This window comes from Sitophilus oryzae, unplaced genomic scaffold (genome assembly GCF_002938485.1).
Source record: "Sitophilus oryzae breed Bouriz unplaced genomic scaffold, Soryzae_2.0 scaffold_1389_pilon_pilon, whole genome shotgun sequence".
Classification (NCBI taxonomy): Eukaryota; Metazoa; Arthropoda; class Insecta; order Coleoptera; family Curculionidae; genus Sitophilus; species Sitophilus oryzae.
The window spans coordinates 3,508,803-3,527,932 of NW_022146047.1; the positions used below are offsets into that span (position 1 = coordinate 3,508,803).

General features: G+C 32.7%; 2 protein-coding genes across 2 annotated transcripts; one reads left to right on the forward strand and one right to left on the reverse strand.

Annotated features, from left to right (window-relative positions):
• Positions 1-311: 311 nt before the first annotated feature.
• Positions 312-5,817, forward strand: LOC115875553 (DNA primase small subunit). The gene is given in 7 exon segments (XM_030891047.1): positions 312-526; positions 580-621; positions 624-959; positions 1,011-1,155; positions 1,214-1,421; positions 5,279-5,484; positions 5,540-5,817. Coding segments are annotated over 7 exon segments (1,251 nt in total). The 5' UTR covers positions 312-426; the 3' UTR covers positions 5,754-5,817.
• Positions 5,818-9,960: 4,143 nt separating this feature from the next.
• Positions 9,961-14,670, reverse strand: LOC115875557 (glyoxalase domain-containing protein 4). Its single transcript, XM_030891052.1, has 5 exons — positions 14,403-14,670; positions 14,182-14,334; positions 12,954-13,210; positions 12,742-12,897; positions 9,961-10,378 (listed from the first exon to the last, which is right to left on the reverse strand). The coding sequence occupies exons 2-5, from the start codon at positions 14,325-14,327 to the stop codon at positions 10,092-10,094; spliced, it is 846 nt and encodes a 281-aa protein (XP_030746912.1). The 5' UTR covers positions 14,328-14,334; positions 14,403-14,670; the 3' UTR covers positions 9,961-10,091.
• Positions 14,671-19,130: the final 4,460 nt, after the last annotated feature.

Below are 19,130 nucleotides of genomic sequence, written 5' to 3' on the forward strand. Positions count from 1 at the left end.
ATAGCTAGCCAGCCCAAGAACCAAGAACAGTTGATTACCGTTCTTAGAGCCAGCCCTATGAGCCAGCCTGCCAATTTTATGTAACAGATTATCATATACATATCAAATAGTTCTCTGAGTTCTCTTTAGTTAATATATATATATATATATATATATATATATATATATATATATATATATATATATATATATATATATATATATATATATATATATATATATATATATATATATATATATATATATATATATATATATATATGCAGATTATATATGGTCAATGGCCAAAATAAATTTCTAAAGAAGAAATGAAACATTAACCACAAAATATTTTTGGCGGTTACTTTGGGGGGTATTGAAAAAGTAATCTCGCAGAAACTAATTATAGCTGCTTATAGTTCTGTTAACTAGAAAAATATTATTATAATGTCTGGTGAGATATCAGAAGAAAAGCTCGCAGATGTCCTACCAACTTACTATAAAAGATTATTCCCGTCTTTACATCTTTATCGCTGGTTAATTTATGGTTTGCATTGGATACAATGTTATTAATCAACATTTATCTGATATTTTTTGTAGGAAATGCTTCCACGTTCTCTAAAAGAGAAATATCCTTTACGCTACTAGGGATGTGTACATACGATTCCAATCGTACGATACACACGATGATTTCCTAAACGATTTATGTAAAAAACTACCAGTAAAAATAGATATTGGATGCGTATACCATACCAAACCAAAAGACAAAACTATGCTAACTAATCTAATTCCTGTTTCGAAAGAGATAGTTTTCGATATAGATATGACCGATTACGATGATATTAGAACATGTTGTTCCGGAGCAAATGTATGTATAAAATGCTGGAAGTGGATGGTAATAGCCAGTAAAATTATTGATACAGCATTAAAGGAGGATTTTGGCTTTAACCACATATTATGGGTATTTTCTGGTAGAAGAGGTAAAAGAAAAAAATACCTGAAAAAAACACATTTTACATTAAGTTTTTTAGGTATTCATGCTTGGATCTCAGATAGTACAGCTAGAAATTATGATGATAACGTCAGATCGAGTATAGTAGAATATTTAAGTGTGGTAAAAGGAGGCTTGGGTACAACAAAAAAAGTACACTTGCCTTACATACATTCTTCATTAAGGTAAATTTGTTAAAAAGCTTATCTAGCATAACTTAAATTAAAAATGTGAATTTTTTAGAAGGGCATTAGCAATAATCGATCAGTATTTTATAGAGGATATTGTAAAAGGTCAGGATATTCTGGGAACACAACAAAGGCTAGACAATTTTTTGGAGGTTATCGATGCAGAAATAAGAACGCCTATTAGGGATAACATGAGGCAGTGTAAAAGTTCAGAGGAACGATGGCAGACATTTGAAAAAACTTTTAAAGAACTTCAGCAAAAAGTAAAGAAATCTTTTTTTAAGTTCTTTGCAATTTACTTTTTTTATACATTGTTATTCACCTCATTCAACAAGGAGTATTGTACCTAAACAATTAGATTTTTACAAATTGTAAATTCTGGTTTTGCTGTAGGACTATTAGAGCTACAATTTAAAATTCTTGGCAAAAGGTACAGAGTGGCCCAAATAAATAATATTATTTGGGACTTATTATTGGGACTGAGATTATTACTACATTTTTAGTTCCTATGCTAAAATAAAGGGTAAATTTGATTAAGGTTTACGGGAAGTAACTCAGTTTTTGAAATATTTATGGTTTATGGTATTGTGAAACTGCAGTAGCAATTTTAATGCTTTATTCCTCTAGGCGTATTTAAGTTTTTAAAACCAAAGATTGTACTGAAGTTTTTCTACTTTCTAAATTTTGTGTTGTAATAATAAAAATAATACTACCATATACAGAGTGTCTGAAAATTTATTTTAAATAATTACTAGCTTTAACTTGTTTAATTTAAATAGAACACCCTTTATATTTTACATGAATCTGATGCATAATTTAATTGTCTAATTGTATTATACCATTTTTTTCCTGTATCTTCAAATTTTTGCAGAAAATGCATTTTCTTATAATTTAGACCTCATTTATCAACAACATTTTAACAAAGAGTACAGATACTAATATTGTCGATATAGTTCGCTTAAAAAATAAAAAATATTTAAAAATATATATAAATATTGAATGAATATGTACAGGGTGTCCCACTAAGAATAGCTCTCGGCTGTATCTCGGAAAGTATTAGCCGTAGCGGCTGCGGAAAAAAATATTTGTAACTAAAGAGGCTATGGGAAATTGCTGGAAATTATTTTCAAGTTTGTAGAACGACCGCTAGGGGGCGCAACTGCAACAAAAAATAAGAAAATGGAGTTTTTACACAATTTTGACTAGATAAGGTGTACTGTAAGTAACAGCTTCATAATCTTCAGTAAATTTTGAATATTTTTTGTCAGATCCATTTTCCCCTATCTACCAAAATAAAGTGGTGGGGGAAGGTTAGATCTGTTTTTATTTGAATATTAATAACTCTGGACTGGATCATCGGAATCCAACAAGCGAGGGCTCGTTTAAAAGAGCGTTTCTTACTCTATATTGTACCATATAAACAATAATAATATGCTTTTGAACGTAGACGCTAGGGGGCGTTGTCTTACAAGTTAACAAACATTGCGCGTTTTTTCAAAAAAAATTAAATGCAATAGTATATGTAATTTTAGCTAATAGTAAAGAGTAGTAAAAGCTTAAAAAGTCAGCGAAAACCGCATCTTGATATCTTCTTTCAAACCGAAGATATTAGCAAAATTATAATAAATACCAGAAAATAATCCCTTAATTACATTATTTTTACAATACAGTATCAGTAGCCCTCTTGATTAGGTCCATTTTAACAAAAAATAAGATAGAAACAGTTGGTTTATTTTAAAATCGACGAAATACCAAATACCGTAATACCAGATGTATTAATATCTAATAATTAAGACATTAATAATAGTGAACAAGAAACGATGATTCAGTGAAGTCATGGTAGGCTTTGGAAAAAAGTTGCTTTTCGCGTAATATTATAAACGTCAAATTGTTATTAGGTCAACATTTTGATAGTCTTAGCAGCGTTTTTTATCTTTTGATTGCTTTTTCAAAATGCCAACAACTTCAACTACTTCAAATAATAAAGGAATTTTGAAAAAGCACCTAAAAGATAAAAAAACGCTGCTAAGACTATCAAAATGTTGATTTAATAACAATTTGACGTTTATACTATTACGCGAAAAGCAACTTTTTTCCAAAGCCTACAATGACTGAATCATCGTTTCTTGTTCACTATTATTAATATCTTAATTATTAGATATTAATACATCTGGTATTATGGTATTCTGGTATTTCGTCGATTTTAAAATAAACTAACTGTTTCTATCTTATTTTTTGTTAGAATGGACCTAATCAAGAGGGCTACTGATACTGTATTGTAAAAATAATGTAATTAAGGGCTTACTTTTTGGTATTTATTATAATAATAAATATCTTCGGTTTGAAAGAAGATATCAAAATGCGGTTTTCGCTGACTTTTTCAGCTTTTACTACTCTTTACTATCAGCTAAAATAACACATACTATCGTATTTAATTTTTTTGAAAGAACGCGCTATGTTTGTTAAATTGTAAGAAAGCGCCCCCTAGCGTCTACGTTCAAAACCTTATTATTATTATTTTTATGGTATAATATAAAGTAAAAAACGCTCTTTTAAATGAGCCCTCGTTTGTTGGATTCTGATCATCCAGTCCGGAGTTATTAACATTTAAATAAAGATAGGTCTAACCTACCCCCACCACTTTATTTTAGCAGATAGGGAAAAATGGTTCTAACAAAAAAAAATCCAAAATTTACTGAAGATTATGAAGCTATTATTTATAGTACCCATTATCTAGGCAAAATGCTGTAAAAAATATATTTTCTTATTTTCCATAGCAGTTGCGCCATCTAGCGGCCGTTTTACAAACTTGAAAATAATTTCAAGCAATTTCTCATAGCCACTAAAGGGGCTATAAATATTTTTTTCCGTAAGCCCTACGGCTAAAGTCCCGTTCTCAGAATGACGTCGTGTCGCCAGCTGTTTGAATTTTGTACAAATCTCATTGGTTCTTTTGAGGTGTCGCTGGCGACAGTCGATGTTCTGAGAACGGGGCGTAATACTTTCCGAGATACAGTCGAGAGCTATTCTTAGAGGTACACACATACTATGAATTTTGTACATATTTAGATCCTTTTTGAAATAAATATTTTTTTATTTATTTATTATTTAAATATTTGTAAAAGAGGACCAATTAATATGATCCCAGTATTTGCACTACATTAATTGACTATTTGCGTTGATAAATAATTGCTTCAAATATTAAAAAAACTAAATTTTGTATGTGTATTAGACAAGGTAGTAAAAAGTAACACAAATATACGTTTTATGTCAGTTTTTGACGAATGCTTATAACAATAGCGACGTTTGCATTCATAACTTATTATAGGTATATTGATTTCTCATTCAAATCCACATTTATTTAGACTAATTTATTAACTAACACAAGTTTGTAATTAATTATGGTGGTATATTTAGTTAGTATACTCTTTTACAAAGATTTAAATAGTTTCCTTTTTGTAAACAAATGGGCTAGCAAAATTATCGTTTTTAGTATCTGGACATTTTGTACTGTTGCTTGTGCTTTTGTAAATTTGTTGATGAGGTCTAAATTATAAGAAAATGCATTTTCTACGAAAACTTGAAGAGATAGGTAAAAATCCTATGTGATACAGTTTGGTAGACAATTAAATTGTGCATCTGATTCAGGTTAAATATACAGGGTGTTACATATAAGTAAGAAGTAATTGCCGTTTAAAGCTAGTAATTAGTTAAAATAAAATTTTAGACATTCTGTATAAGGTAGTAATTTTTTATTATTGCAACACAAAATTTAGAAAATAGGAAAACTTCAGTACAATATTTCGTTTTAAACACTTAAATACGCATAGAGAAATGAAACGCTAAAATTGTTACTGCGTTTTTACAAAATCGTGAATATTTCAAAAACGGTAAGATTTACATAATTGAAATAAACCTTTAATCAAATTTATTTTTATTTCAATTGTAGAAACTAAATTGTAGCTCTAATAGTCCTTCAACGAACCCAAAACATACAATTTGTAAAAATCTAATAATTTGGCTACAATCCTCCCTGTCAAATTAGGTGAGTAACCCTGTAAACATTTTTTTTAATTTATTTCTTTATGTTTATTTTTTTTTGTTTATTTTTGTATTTTAGGGTAGTGTTCCAAAAAACGATTGCAATCTTATTGAAGAATTGAAATTGTTCTATGCTTATCCTCGCCTAGACATAAACGTTTCGAAAGCGATAAATCACTTGTTGAAATCTCCTTTCTGCGTTCATCCCAAAACTGGCAAAATATGCGTTCCGTTTAATGTAAAAAACGTGGATAATTTCGATCCAAATAATGTGCCTACTCTTTTGTAAATATTGTATGATCCAAACTAAAAACTATAAGTCTGAAGTAATATTTTTTAGAAAATTGATCGAGGAAATCGACGCTTACGATGAAAAAACGAAACAACTACAGGAAACGGCTATGGAGATTCAAGAAACTGCCACAAATAAGGTCAAGATAAAGGATTACAAAAAAACAAGCCTTCTAGGACCGATAAATGTGTTCACTGAATTCCTGAGAAATATGCGGAAGAAGGAAGTGGACAAAACGGCTGAAGGTGATCTGAATTTTTAAGGAACTTTTATTATGTTAATTAATTATAATTTTACTTAATTGAATTATATTTTTCATTTAAACATTTTATCTTTTAATTTGGAGATTTTTTGGGGGCAACCCACTGTATTCTCGTCCCCTTCTACATAGGCGGGGCTCTGTAGAAGTGGCCGACTAACCCTTGTGGTGAAGCTGGAGGGAAACCTCCTAAAACACTGAAAATGACTGAAAACATTAACCAAGGGACCAACCCCAAACGTAACTACAGAAGACACTTGCGCGTGACCAGCCTCCACAAGTGCAAGCTACCACCTCCTTTAGTAAAGGCACAAATTACCTATAACAGATGCGAAAGAAAGCGACTGCATCGGAAACCGCTCGGCAAACCCCACACGCCTATTGAGTGGTGTAAATACACCAGTCGTTTAGTCCGGAAACCTATGCTGTGTCGTATTCACTTGCTGGAATGAAATAGTGCGTGGTTATATGTTTCTTTTTAAAAACGGGTGTAGGATTTTTGTTGAACTTTTGAACTGTTATTTCTAAGTTTTGGTAATTTGTATATCTTATTTAAAATGGGATACAAATGTGTTTGTTTATAAGGAAAAAAAAGATATTTATAGTATAAAAAATTAATTTATTTAACAAAATTTAATTAAAAATGTGACAAAATAGTACCTTTCTATTGGTTCTATCGGACTTTTTTCGACTATATAAATCTTTATTTGTAAACTTTAATACATCAAATATTTTCAATCTAATAAATCATTTAATCATTTAATGATGTAAATAAGAGGAAATTTCTCACATGGGTGGTCAAATTCTATAGTTTTCATTATATCAAACAGCCTCTGAGAAATGTTTTCAACTCAAAATGCCTTTAATTATGTTTGACTACATCAATTAAAAGGGTCTTCAAACAGGGACGCGCCAAGTATTTTCGGCGCCGTCGTGCGAAATAAGAGTAGGCGCCTTTCTCCAATACTATATTAAGCCAAAATTTCCAATGACCAGCGGCGCGGCGCTCGACATTGGTGGATAATATATTTTCACCACTGGCGATCATAGATAAAAGTATTACTTAAATTTTATGTTAATTTGTTGATAAGTTCCAAAAAATGGTTTTATTATTTTTTAAAGTCAGTGACGGCAGGCGCCTTTAGGGCTTTGGCGCCGTCGTGCACCGCACGACCTTGCCCATATGGACTGCGCGTCCCTGTCTTCAAATACATCAATGTGATATTTGTCTAAAATTTGCAAAAGAATCCGAATCTCTGGATAACTCGAAATTATTTACCCATTTAAAAGCCTTTGATCATGAAAGTGGAAAAATTTGTTCATTTTATTTACTGGAAATGGAAAAATTATTTATATTAAATTTTGATGAGTTTTGCACTGAAGAAAACATTCAGAGGCTGTTTGATATAATGAAAACTATAGAATTTGACCACCCATGTGAGAATTTCCTCTTTATTTACATCATTAAATTATTTATTAGATTGAAAATATTTTATGCATTAAAGTTTACAAAAATAAAGATTTATATATTAGAAAAAGTCCGATAGAACCAATAGAAAAGTAACTATTTTGTCACATCTTTAATTAAATTTTGTTAAATAAATTAATTTTTTATACTATAAATATCTTTTTTTTCCTAATCTCCTACGAACTGATATAATATGACGAGCAATCTATTAAATTACTGTGAGATTATATGCCTCGATAACATATTGGTGCACATTATATTTTCACCCAAACAAATAATAACCCAAACTATACATTGATGCGGATTGTCTATGAACTCTTTCTGAGGGTGCAGCCACACTATCCTAAAAACGGCGTAATGACCTTGAATAGATTTCCAGTAATTCTATTGGCTGAAACATTCATCTGTCAGAAATTTTATCTGTCAAATTCATCTGTCAAAAATTTCAGCCAATAGAATTACTGGAAATCGATTCAAGGTCGTTACGCCGTTTTTAGGATAGTGTGGCTGCACCCTGAAGGTCACAGAAACCTGAACGCGTAATTCGGTGTTCTTTCGCATCTGTTGTAGTTAATTTGTAGTAAAGGTTAGTGATGGGAAAAACCGATTAACTTCAATAATCCAATACTCGAGTTTCAAGCGATTTCAATAATCGAGTACTCGAGTATCAAGCGATTTCAATAACCTAGCGATTTTTGATAATCGATTAATCGATTTTAAATTCAATAATCTGAGCGAACGAAATTTCGCTCGTATTTAAAAATACGTTTTTTCGCTCGTCGCTTGCTGTACTCGAAACGCCAAGCAGTAAGTTGCGTGCGCAGCGCACATATTATTTCGGTGATGAATGACAAGTAGCAAGCGACGAGCAATTCGCTTTATTTAGTTTAGTATAAAGCATTGTGGATGTAGGTCATAACATTTTGTCACTCAAATACGCAACGGATACGTCGTATAAATTTGCTACCTGCAATGTATGTAGAAAATTCGCTCGGCTTTGTATCGAGTATATCACATTAAAATCGGATTTCAATTTATTTCATTCTAGCACAGATTCTAGGATCGCTTGCGTTCATCGCTCGTCACTTGCATCGGTTGTTCATAATCGAGCGATGTCGGTTACTTCAATAATCGAGTACTCCAGCGAATTTTCGCTCGAGTTATTTCATCCCTACTCATAGTAAAGGTCGGCAGCCTATCTCTATACCATAGAGTGTATGTATGGAGAAATATCTCTATGGGACTTTATTTGAAAAAGTGGTCACAAAAATGGGAATAATAAAGGTTAATTCTCACTATTCACTATACCTTCCTTTTCTATAATATAAAAAATCCGTTCCGTATTTTTTATTCTATTGACGCTATACCATGATACAAGGAGGGTTAGATAAGATATATTACGCATGTAGTGGGCGGAGCTTAACAGAAAATTACTATGCGGGTGACGTCATGCGCGCGGAGACCCGCAGTGGGATTCTAGCAAGAAATTTCCTGTCTAGCCTATGCTATTTGTATACGATTGATGAGTCATTAGACAGGAAATATGTTTACAGAATCGCTAGCCCGGTTTGCCACCGCCAGTGATCTTCTGAGAGAAGATATTGCGCATGTAGTTGGCGGAGCTTAACAGAAAATTACTACCCGAGTGACGCCATGCGCGCGGAGAGCAGATTTGCGACCGCCAAGGATCTTATATAACCCTTATTGTATCATGACGCTATACGTAAGCTTCCGTTCCGTATCAGTTCCATATTTTTTATTGTACAATTTATATCATTACGTAAGTTTTATTCGAAAAAGTTGTATCTTTTGAAAAAGGTAATAGATTTAATTAAGAGGTGAAAGAATAAATAAATATCAGCAAAATGTTAACAGAGCGGCTACAAATCCAAGAACTTGACAACGCTGTTTCCGATACGCTTCAGTCCGTCCGCCAAAAAAACGTATGGAGTTTGGTAATTAATCGGGAAAGGACGGGGTTATCGAGTCAGTTTAGGTGTGGCGTTGGATTTATGGATACAAAAGGCCAGTGTAACACCTACCTATGTAACATAGGTTGTAGAGGGTTGGAACTATAGCAGTATATTTAAGGATGTTTTTTTGTTTTTAATAGTTTTTTGGGAATGACTACGGAATACGGATTGAGTTATAATCCGAACACGAAGAATTATTGGACGGAGGTGAAGAACGTAGCGTAAATTTCATTCATTTTATAATTAACGAGTTTTAACATTTAAGATCTAAAGATAATCGTCAAGAAACTTATAATCACTATGACTTTCTGACCTACCCTGATTCCCCGGTAGCTATTGTCCCAATCTCTACATCTCTGGAATTTTACAAATTTGGAAGTCTTCTAGGACAGGTATTATTACAGTGCGTCTGTCCGTTCTGTAGCTACGGGGTATCCGTGAGAGGGGAAACGATATTCTCTCGATGTTTTTCGTAAAAAATTAGAGGACGCTTCTCATCAATAAAAATTCGACAAATGTGCAAGTAGCCAATAAAATGAGTGGGCGGAGCGATTTGCGGTGTCGTACTCGTCAAGTCGATGTATAAAATATATTGCTGTTTATTTAAATGTTTTTTGTCCGCATTCCTTTCATAAACACAGATCCAGCAGACGCACTTTACTAGTAGGGTATTAAAATGTTCTTTGCTAGTATTACTTATTAGTATTCACTGAATCCCTGAGAAATATGGAGGAAAAAGATAGCGGACAAAACAGACGAAAATGATCCATTTTTAAGTAACTTTTATTATGTTAATTTATTAAATTAATTTAAATAAATTATAACAATTTTATTTTTTAATTTGAAGTTTTCTTGCGTGTGGTGATTGGTCTAGTCTATATGTCTATGCCAATGTTAAAATTACGACCTATCTTTCTTGATTTGCATATCTAAAACGCGTTCGCTTTCGTAGTCGGGCTGGGACAGTTCCCTGAAAGGTTCGTCATCGACGAAACAGATTTCGTGACCGTCGGGATCAGCCAGGATGATCACCCGGACGTCCGCTTTGCCCGGAGTGGGTAGAGTAATGAGGGGCGTAAGAACCGTTTGCTTTCTTTCCTCGATAAGTTTGGCAAGGTTCTCCTGTTCGCTGTGCGGAATGGAGAATGCTATGCGGCCGTAGGCCTGTCTCCTATCCACTGGTTCGGCTAGAAAGAAAATGCGATAAAAAAAATGGTAAACAGAAAACATTAATTAATATTATTTTTAAATATATAACAAATTTGCAATGAGTACAGATACTAATATTGTCGATACACAACAGTAAGTATGTCACCGGATTGTCTTTAAAAGAGAGGAAATACTTTTTTATTATAGACATTTTGAGAAAAATGGCATTCTTTATAAAAATGTTCGCCTGATCTAAAATGGTTAATCCCGTTTATACTTTTACAAATTTCTATACCATTTTAGAGAAAATTGAAAAAAACAAAAATGTTAAATTTTCCTAAAAAAACTAAAAGTCCTAAAGATCCAAACGCGTTTCTATGGTAATACAATTTCATTTTCATGCTTTGATAGATTGTTACCTATTGGTAGAATTTTTACTAACGTCTGCTAACGTCATTAAGGAAGCACAAAATTTATTTAGTTCAATGCTACGGACATAGGCTACGGAAAGGGTGGCAATAGTTATCGGAAAATGTGATACCGTATGATCATTCATTTCATAGCCTTCCTTGACGCTATTTTTATTCGATCATACAGTACTTTAACAGCAGCAAAAAATATGTCAATAACAAAAAAAAATCCTATTGTAAAGAAAATCCGGGGACATATGTATATGTACAATAGTTCGCTTATTTCATTAAAAAAAATTAAAAAGAAACTCTTTAAATATTTGTAAAAGAGGACCAATTAATATTATCCCAATATCTGAACTACATTAATAAATAATTATTGGGCGCGTTCAGGGACGGTCAGCGGCTGAGTGGCTGAGTAAGCGGTTTCCCTAAACGGTCTCTTTTTGCATGCAAAAACAGTCAGCCGCTGAGCAAAATACTCAATGGTCGATCAGCCGCTGTGTTCCCTGAACGCGCACATTGACTGTTTGCTTTGATTAATATAATTGCTCCAAATACTAAAAAAAGTGAATTTTGTATGTGTATTAGATAGACAGTGTGGTAAAAAGTAACACCTTATACATTTTATTTAATTTGTTGGCGAATGCTTATTTATAACAACTGAGACGTTCACATACATAACTTATATTGATTTCTGATTCAAATCCACATTTTCTTTTTTTTTTCTTTTTGTAAACAAATAGCCTAGCTATATTATCGTGTTTAGCACCTGTACATTTATTACTCATTAAACAAAATTGAAGATGTAAATATTCCATGGGTATATTGATAAATGAGGTTCTAAATTATAAGAAAATGTATTTTCTACAAAAATTTGAAGAGATAGGTAAAAATAGTACAATACAATTTGGTAGATTATTGTGCATCTGATTCACGTAAAATATACCGGGTGCCTCTCAAAAGTAGCTCACCCCTATAACTTTTTTATTTTTTCAGATAAAACAATGAGATTTGGTATGCTAGTAAATGACATGAATTAGGATTGATTGACATATTCAATTGTTTTCGGTCACTTCCGGTGTCATCGGAAATGACTACAACTTTAGATTTTTAACTAGCACCCTTGGTATTTTTTATTTTATTCAATAGAAAATGACACTCTCAATAGAATGACACATCATATGTCAACTTTTGACATTTTCTCATATGGTTTATTTGAAATTATAACATGCGGTTCACAACGATAATTTGACTCGAAATACCAAGTGTGTGGTATCAAATTATTCGTAAAAAATGCTTTTTCCATATATGCTAATGAGCTCGTTCCATTTGAAAAAAATGAGATATGATTAAAAATGCGATTTGGGCATCTTTTAACCGGCCAGAACAAGACACTAAAAACATTCGACGATCAAATTTATTTTTCCAAGGGTCCTTGATTAAAAATTAGTGTTTTTAACACAGCCATAGCACTCTACATTGAAATTTAAAATACAATTTGTTTTTGAGCGAATATGTCAAAAGTTGACATATGATATGTCATTAGATTCAGAGTGTCATTTTCTATCGAATAGAGTAGAAATATACGGAGGGTGCCATTTAAAAATCAAAAGTACTCATTTCAGGTGAAACAGGAAGTGACTGAAAACAATTGAATACGTCAATCAATCCTAATTTATTACTATACTAACATACCAAATCTCCTTTTTTCATCTGAAAAAATAAATAAGTTATAGGGGTGAGCCGCTTTTGAGATGCACCCGGTATAGGGTGTTATATTTAAATTAAAAAAAAATTAATAAAAATTAAAGCTAGAAACTAAAAATGTAATATACAGGGTATTATTTATTTTAAATGAATTTTTAAATACAAAATTTTAAATTGTAGCTTTAGTAGTCCTCCAACGATCCCATCGCTCACAATTTCTAAAAATCTAATCGTGTCGAATGAGGTGAATAACCCTGTATAAAATCGCAAAAAATACTTACTAATTTCCTTTAATTCAAGTTTAGCCTCGTTCTCTTTAAACCCCACTACTGCTGTCTTGTCCGTTTTATCAAATATCGTTAATCCGAGGATACCGTTCCAGTAATTTAGCGATTTCGTCAGGCTGGACGAGGCTAACGTAACTTTTAAAACTGGATCTGTAATGTTAATATTTAGTAAATCTTTTTTTATTTCAAAAAAAGGTTGAAAATACCTCTATTAGTCGGTTGAGGCTGGTTGACAACGTGAAACTTGTAACCACCGGGCGCTTCCAAAACATTCCCTTCCAAAATGGGCCAGGCTTCCGCTTTTGCCCTTTGTAAAGCTTCCGCGCTTTGGATCGTTATTCCGAGGAAATCGTTGCCCCGGTCGTACGACTTGACCCCGTAATTGTAAGTTAGTTCCACGACGAAGTGGTTATCTTCCGGGCCGTACCCCACCATAGTTTTACTCCAGCGGCCATCGTAAGCGCTGTAAAACAACGGGTAAACTTTTTTTAGTTGAAATCATTTATAAAAAACAACAAAACATCCAGTATATTGGGTGGTACATCGGCGTTGGAAACTAGAAACAGCAATTTTCCCAACTTCCTACTTTTTTTTAGAGGCCATAATACATGTAATAATGTATCGTGATAGGAATAAAAACCCTAGTTTAAAAAAAATTGTTTTATTAATTTAAAACTTAAATTTAACATTATTGAACATTATAACATGCATAAATAATTATTGTTATGACAACTCGAAAATTAAAATAAAATCGTACCATCCTTAATATTTTTAATTTGGGATTTAGACGTCGCGTTGTCATGATTAATTTCCCAACTCAATTATACATTGGGGGGGAGCATCATTGGGGGGGGGGGCATAGAAAATATTGAAACCAACGCAATCAAATTGGTATTAAAATTAAGAAAAAAAGAGAATCACAACTGAAAAGGTTTAAACCAAAGAAAAAAAAATAACAACAAGGGTTTAAACCAACATTTCAGAAATATTAATGAAAATATAGAGAATCATGAATGGAAATATTGAAACTAACGGAATCAAATTGGTATTAAAATTAAGAAAAAAAGAAAATCACAACTGAAAAGGTTTAAACCAAAGAAAAAAAAAACAACAAAAGTTTAAACTTTAAACCAACATAGTGACAAAACAACCGCCGGCGGTATTGTCAGTGTATTAAAAGAAATACCGCCTTCCGGCGGTATGATATTCCTATATCAGTAAATGGGCTGGTAAAAAATTGAATTTGTCGTACTAGAGAATTAGAAATTAAATTGTAGCATGATTGTATCATTATAAAAAAACGCAAATCATTTTTATCAATAGCTCGACAAAAATCTTATCAGAAAATACTTTAAAAAATTAAGGAATGCGATTAGAAAATATATAGTTTTGCTTAGTCATGATGAAAGTAAATTAAAAAAAAATGTTTTTTACCCGTTGCACTGTGCCTCGCAGCCCTCTTTGAACTCTTCATGTCTGAGGACTTTCATCCCCAAGACTTTTCTGTAGAAATCCATGGTAGTTTTTCTGTCGGGCACTTTGAAAACATAATGCAAAGCCCTTCCCGCAAAAGTCGTCATGATTTTACTAGAATAATATTCCAAAAATTACCTATATTCAATAAATTTACTAATATAATAAACTAATTTCCTTACTTTTTGTAATAGTAAAACGAACTAGAAAAAAACCGTCACGTAAGCGTATTGTTAGAAACTCTCTGACTTAATAAACCGGATTTGTACACAAACATAGCTTAAATCAATCAAGAAGGTATTCGAGATTTCAAGGTTATAAAACTAATTGTAATAATAGATAATATTTATAAGGATTTTACGCTTACGACTAGCTAAAAGTCGATCAGATAAATAATCTTAAAAAAAAATTATTTCGAAAATATTTGACGGCTTATCATCTCGATTAGCGTATTTTTAAAAGTAATAAAATGTGTAGGCTAGGCAAGTATGTTGGGTTGCCTAACTATCACTATTAAAATAAGATTAAAATCCAGATTAAAACCAATGACTTAAGAATACAAGGATACGTACCGCCCATATACGGGCTGCAGCAGAATTTGTGACGTTAGACGCCATTTTTTTGGAAGTAACAAATGAATCATCAGCGGCAATTTTAGCGATGTTTAATAGTTTGTGTGTAGTGAATTTTGAATAAACTTTAGTACAATGGTAATTAGTTGTTCAGCTTTCAAGTGTAAAAGACGCAGAGATAAGAAATAGTCAGTTTCATAGGTAAATAAACAGTCCACTTCGCCTTTTTGACATTTTTTTATTGAATTCGATAATTATTTTTCTGATATTATAATTACTTGATATTTGCTATAGGTCGATACTAGTTTTGTACCTTTTGTTAACAATCGGTTAACATTTTAATACGTTTTTTCGTAATTAATTACTATGATACCACCGCACACACCATAGGCGTAGTCAAAACATTTATAAAAAAAATATAAATATCTCTTCAAGCAGCTAAAAAGGACTAATAAAACTCGAGACCAAACTGTTCCCATACCTCCAAACAGTGCCGTGCCACATATTTTTCTTAACTTAGCTGTTTGAAGAGATATTTATATTTTTAATAAATGTTTTGACTACGCCTATGGTGTATGCTGCCTATTTAGGTATTACCATACCATGTAATTACAAAAAAAATTGTGTGTGCACTATGTGCGCATATTTTGAAGTGAACCTTTTTACCAACAGCTATTAAATTGAAGGAATTGAAGAACATATTTGAATAAGTGTAGTTTGAAATGTTGAAAAAGTAATAAGTTAAAAATTAATAAATAATTTGATTCACTTTCAAAATTTTGTGAAATTTGTAAAATGTATTAAAATATCAATTTTTTGATAATTATGTGAACTGCTCACAAATACACGTCGCGTCACTACGTATTTCTAACGCTTCTTCCTACGTGGCGACAAAAGCGAGCGGGCGACACGTACGCGACATATTTGAATCGCCTTCGATGCCGCTTCAGTCCGTATATCGCTTCGTCTTACGCTTCGTCCTACGTGGGAGACAAAAGCGCGCGATTCGGGCGGTGCGAGCGACGCGTATTTATCAAACAACGTTTTCTTACGAAGCTGTACTAGGTAGGAGAGTCGCGCGACTGAAGCGGCATCGAAGGCAATTCAAATATGTCGTGCGCGTCGAGCTCATAGCCCGCTGTAGTCATACGCGTCGCCCGCTCGCTTTTCCCGCCCACGTAGGACGAAGCGTATGGGTTTTGTGGTCGCGCGCCTCTCCTACCTAGGACAGCTTCGTAAGAAAACGTTTGTTTGATAAATACGCGTCGCTCGCACCGCCCGAATCGCCCGCTTTTGTCTTCCACGTAGGACGAAGCGTAACAGCGCTTTGAGATGGAGCGCAGCGTCCGCGACGGACCGTCCGCGACTTCGAGCAAGTACCATGAGTTTATATGAACAATTTCACAGGGGTCGCGTATGCTCCGTCCGGATGAGTTCGTCCACGGTTATCTTGAAAAAACATCCGCGCGGACGGTCTGCTCCATCTGAAAGCGCTATAAGCCGTAGGCTGTTAGTAGATGCAAGTAGATGGCTTTGAATTTTTACTCCCAGCGCGCAGATCGTTACCACTTTTCGTCTCGCTGGCTCGAATAATTCATTTCAAAAACGTATTAAAATATTAACAAAAGATACAAAACTGGTTTCGACGTATAGAAAATATCAAGTACATATAATATCAGAAAAATGATTAGCAAATTCAATAAGAAAACACTAAAAAGGAGGAGTGGACTGTTTATTTACCTATGAAACGCAACTCTTGGATCTTTCCTATCGTTGCGGTTTGAAAGCTGAACAAACCACCATTGTAATAAATCACTACAGAAAACTAACTATTAAAAATTGCTAAAATTGTCGCTGGTTACACATCCGTCCCTCCAAAAAAATGGCGTCTAACAACACAAATTACGTGTCCTATATAAGTTGTATTCTTGAGTCATTGATTAAAATGTTAATTATCCTTAGGAATATTTTATGAATAAACTACAATGAATTTAATCACATTTCGTGTGCGTTTTTACCATACGAATATACCCAATTAATCTACTCATTTTATTTATGTTCGATTTGTATATAGATAAACGAACAGAAGACAAATTCAGAAGTCATTGCAAAATTGGAGTTTTTTTTTATCATTTCTGTACGGAAGATAGAAGACGGTATATAAAATCGAATTAATCCAGAAAAGAACGCCCGATATAAAGTAGTGGGATGGTTAAATAACGAGCGAATAAATTACCAATTAAAAATGAAAGATTAGTCGTACGTCGTGGTTCGCAAAGCCCGAGTTGCGCGCGTCGTGGCAAACCTTACGTAAACACGAAAAAAAAAATGGAATGAAAGGTGTCGATTGACTGAAATGACGATGATATAAAGTGAAAATGATTATTTCAACAGAAAAACGACAAGTTAGTTAACAAAAAAAGTACATGTGACATGTGATAATTTTAAGTTACTTAAAAAGCATGCAGCGTCGACCATATGACAACAAGGGCACACGGCCTCAAATCATGTGTTTTATAGCGATAGATACAAGTTTATCAAGTTCGAAATTTTTGCCTCATTGATCTATTTGAATAGATTAAAACAGGCGAAAGGATAAATTTCAATCCCGTTAAGTTTTAATTAAACAAAACTATATAACCTATATTATCAGAACGCTGATAATAAAATTAGATTATATTTAATTTAAAAAAAAATCTCGCAAAATGAACTTTGTTGCACTTTGCTAGTATACATTACAGACAATTAACGAGAAAAAAATATAATTAATCAAGTAACGTGTGATATTTCTAGATTAGGTTAATTAAACAGAAACAAAAATTTAATCTCCTATAAATATGTGTTTGAAATAAAAGTTATTTACTTTGACAACCTGTGGATTATATGTTCATGTGAAATGCTAAGATGTTTCTGGAAGAGACGAATAAACCAATGGACATAGAATAAATAAAAAAGTAACAAAGGCGCACTGGACGAAACCGTTTATTTAAAACTATAATAAACAAATTGCGCGACCACCAATTTTCTTATTAAGTTCGCGTTAAAATATGTCTTCTACTGGATCGGTGCCAACAATTTCCAGCTTGCAGTTCAATGCGACCAACCGGAAAATGGAGAAAACCGGCAGCGTGCTGTCCAAAAGAATTGCGGAAGTGGAAACGGTACCAGAAGAAGAATCTTCTAGTAGTGGTAAGTTAAATACCTATGTACTTAACACCATTATATTATTTTTCTATTCCATATACATACCGGGTGTTTCTCAGAATCATATAACTATAACTTTTTATAGATTTGATACGTTAGTTTATGACATAAATCGGGATTGATTGGCGCATTCAACTATTTTCGGTCGCTTCCTGTTTCACCGGAAATGACTACATGTTTTGATTTTTAAATGGCACACTCCGTATTTTTTTACTTTATTCGATAGAAGATGACACTTTGAATATAATGACATATCATATGTCAACTTTTGACATTCTCGCTTAAAAAATCGTATTTTAAATTTCATCATCAGAGTGTGTTAAAAACACTATTTTTTAATCAAGGATCCTCGGAAAAATAAATTTGATCTTCGAATATTTTTCGTGTCTTGTCCTGTCCGGTTAAAAGATGCCCAAATCTTATTGGTATTTAATCATAACTCATTTTTTTTAGATGAAGCGCGGGTGACTCATTTGCATATTTGGAAAAGCATTTTTCAACGAAAAATTTGGTATTTCGAGTCAAGTTGTTACATTAATTTATGGCCATGGTACTCTAAATCGAAATTTAAAATGATATTTTAAATTTGAATTCAACCATACCAACAGGTATGGTAGGCTATTAAGATCGGCAAAAAAAAAGTTTTTTTAATTTCACTCAAAATGAGTTATTTGGTCATAAATGACCTAAATACAAAATATTTTCATGGTGTCTGTCCGTCTGTAACACGATAACTCAAAAACCGCTAAACCGATTTTAACCAAATTTGGCACAAAAATACTGTGGCACCCGAGAATCTGGCCATTAGTTTTTGGTGGGTGTGGGGGGTTGTTAAAATTTAAAAAAAAACGTAGCTCCAAAATTACAGTAGCTATAGCGAAACGCGGTTTTCAATTTAAGATTAGGAGTAATATTTGCAACAAAATTTGTAATAACATCAAAATCAGTGAAAGTCGCAGTTTTTGAGATAAAAAAATATGAAATATTATTTAAAAAATTATAACTCAGAAACAAAACAGCTAGCAAAACGCAGTTTTCACTTTTATGTACGGAAATATATTTTAAACAAAACTTAAGATAATATCAAAGTGTGTCGAAGCCGTAGTTTCTGAGATAAAGCCAAAAAACAAAAAA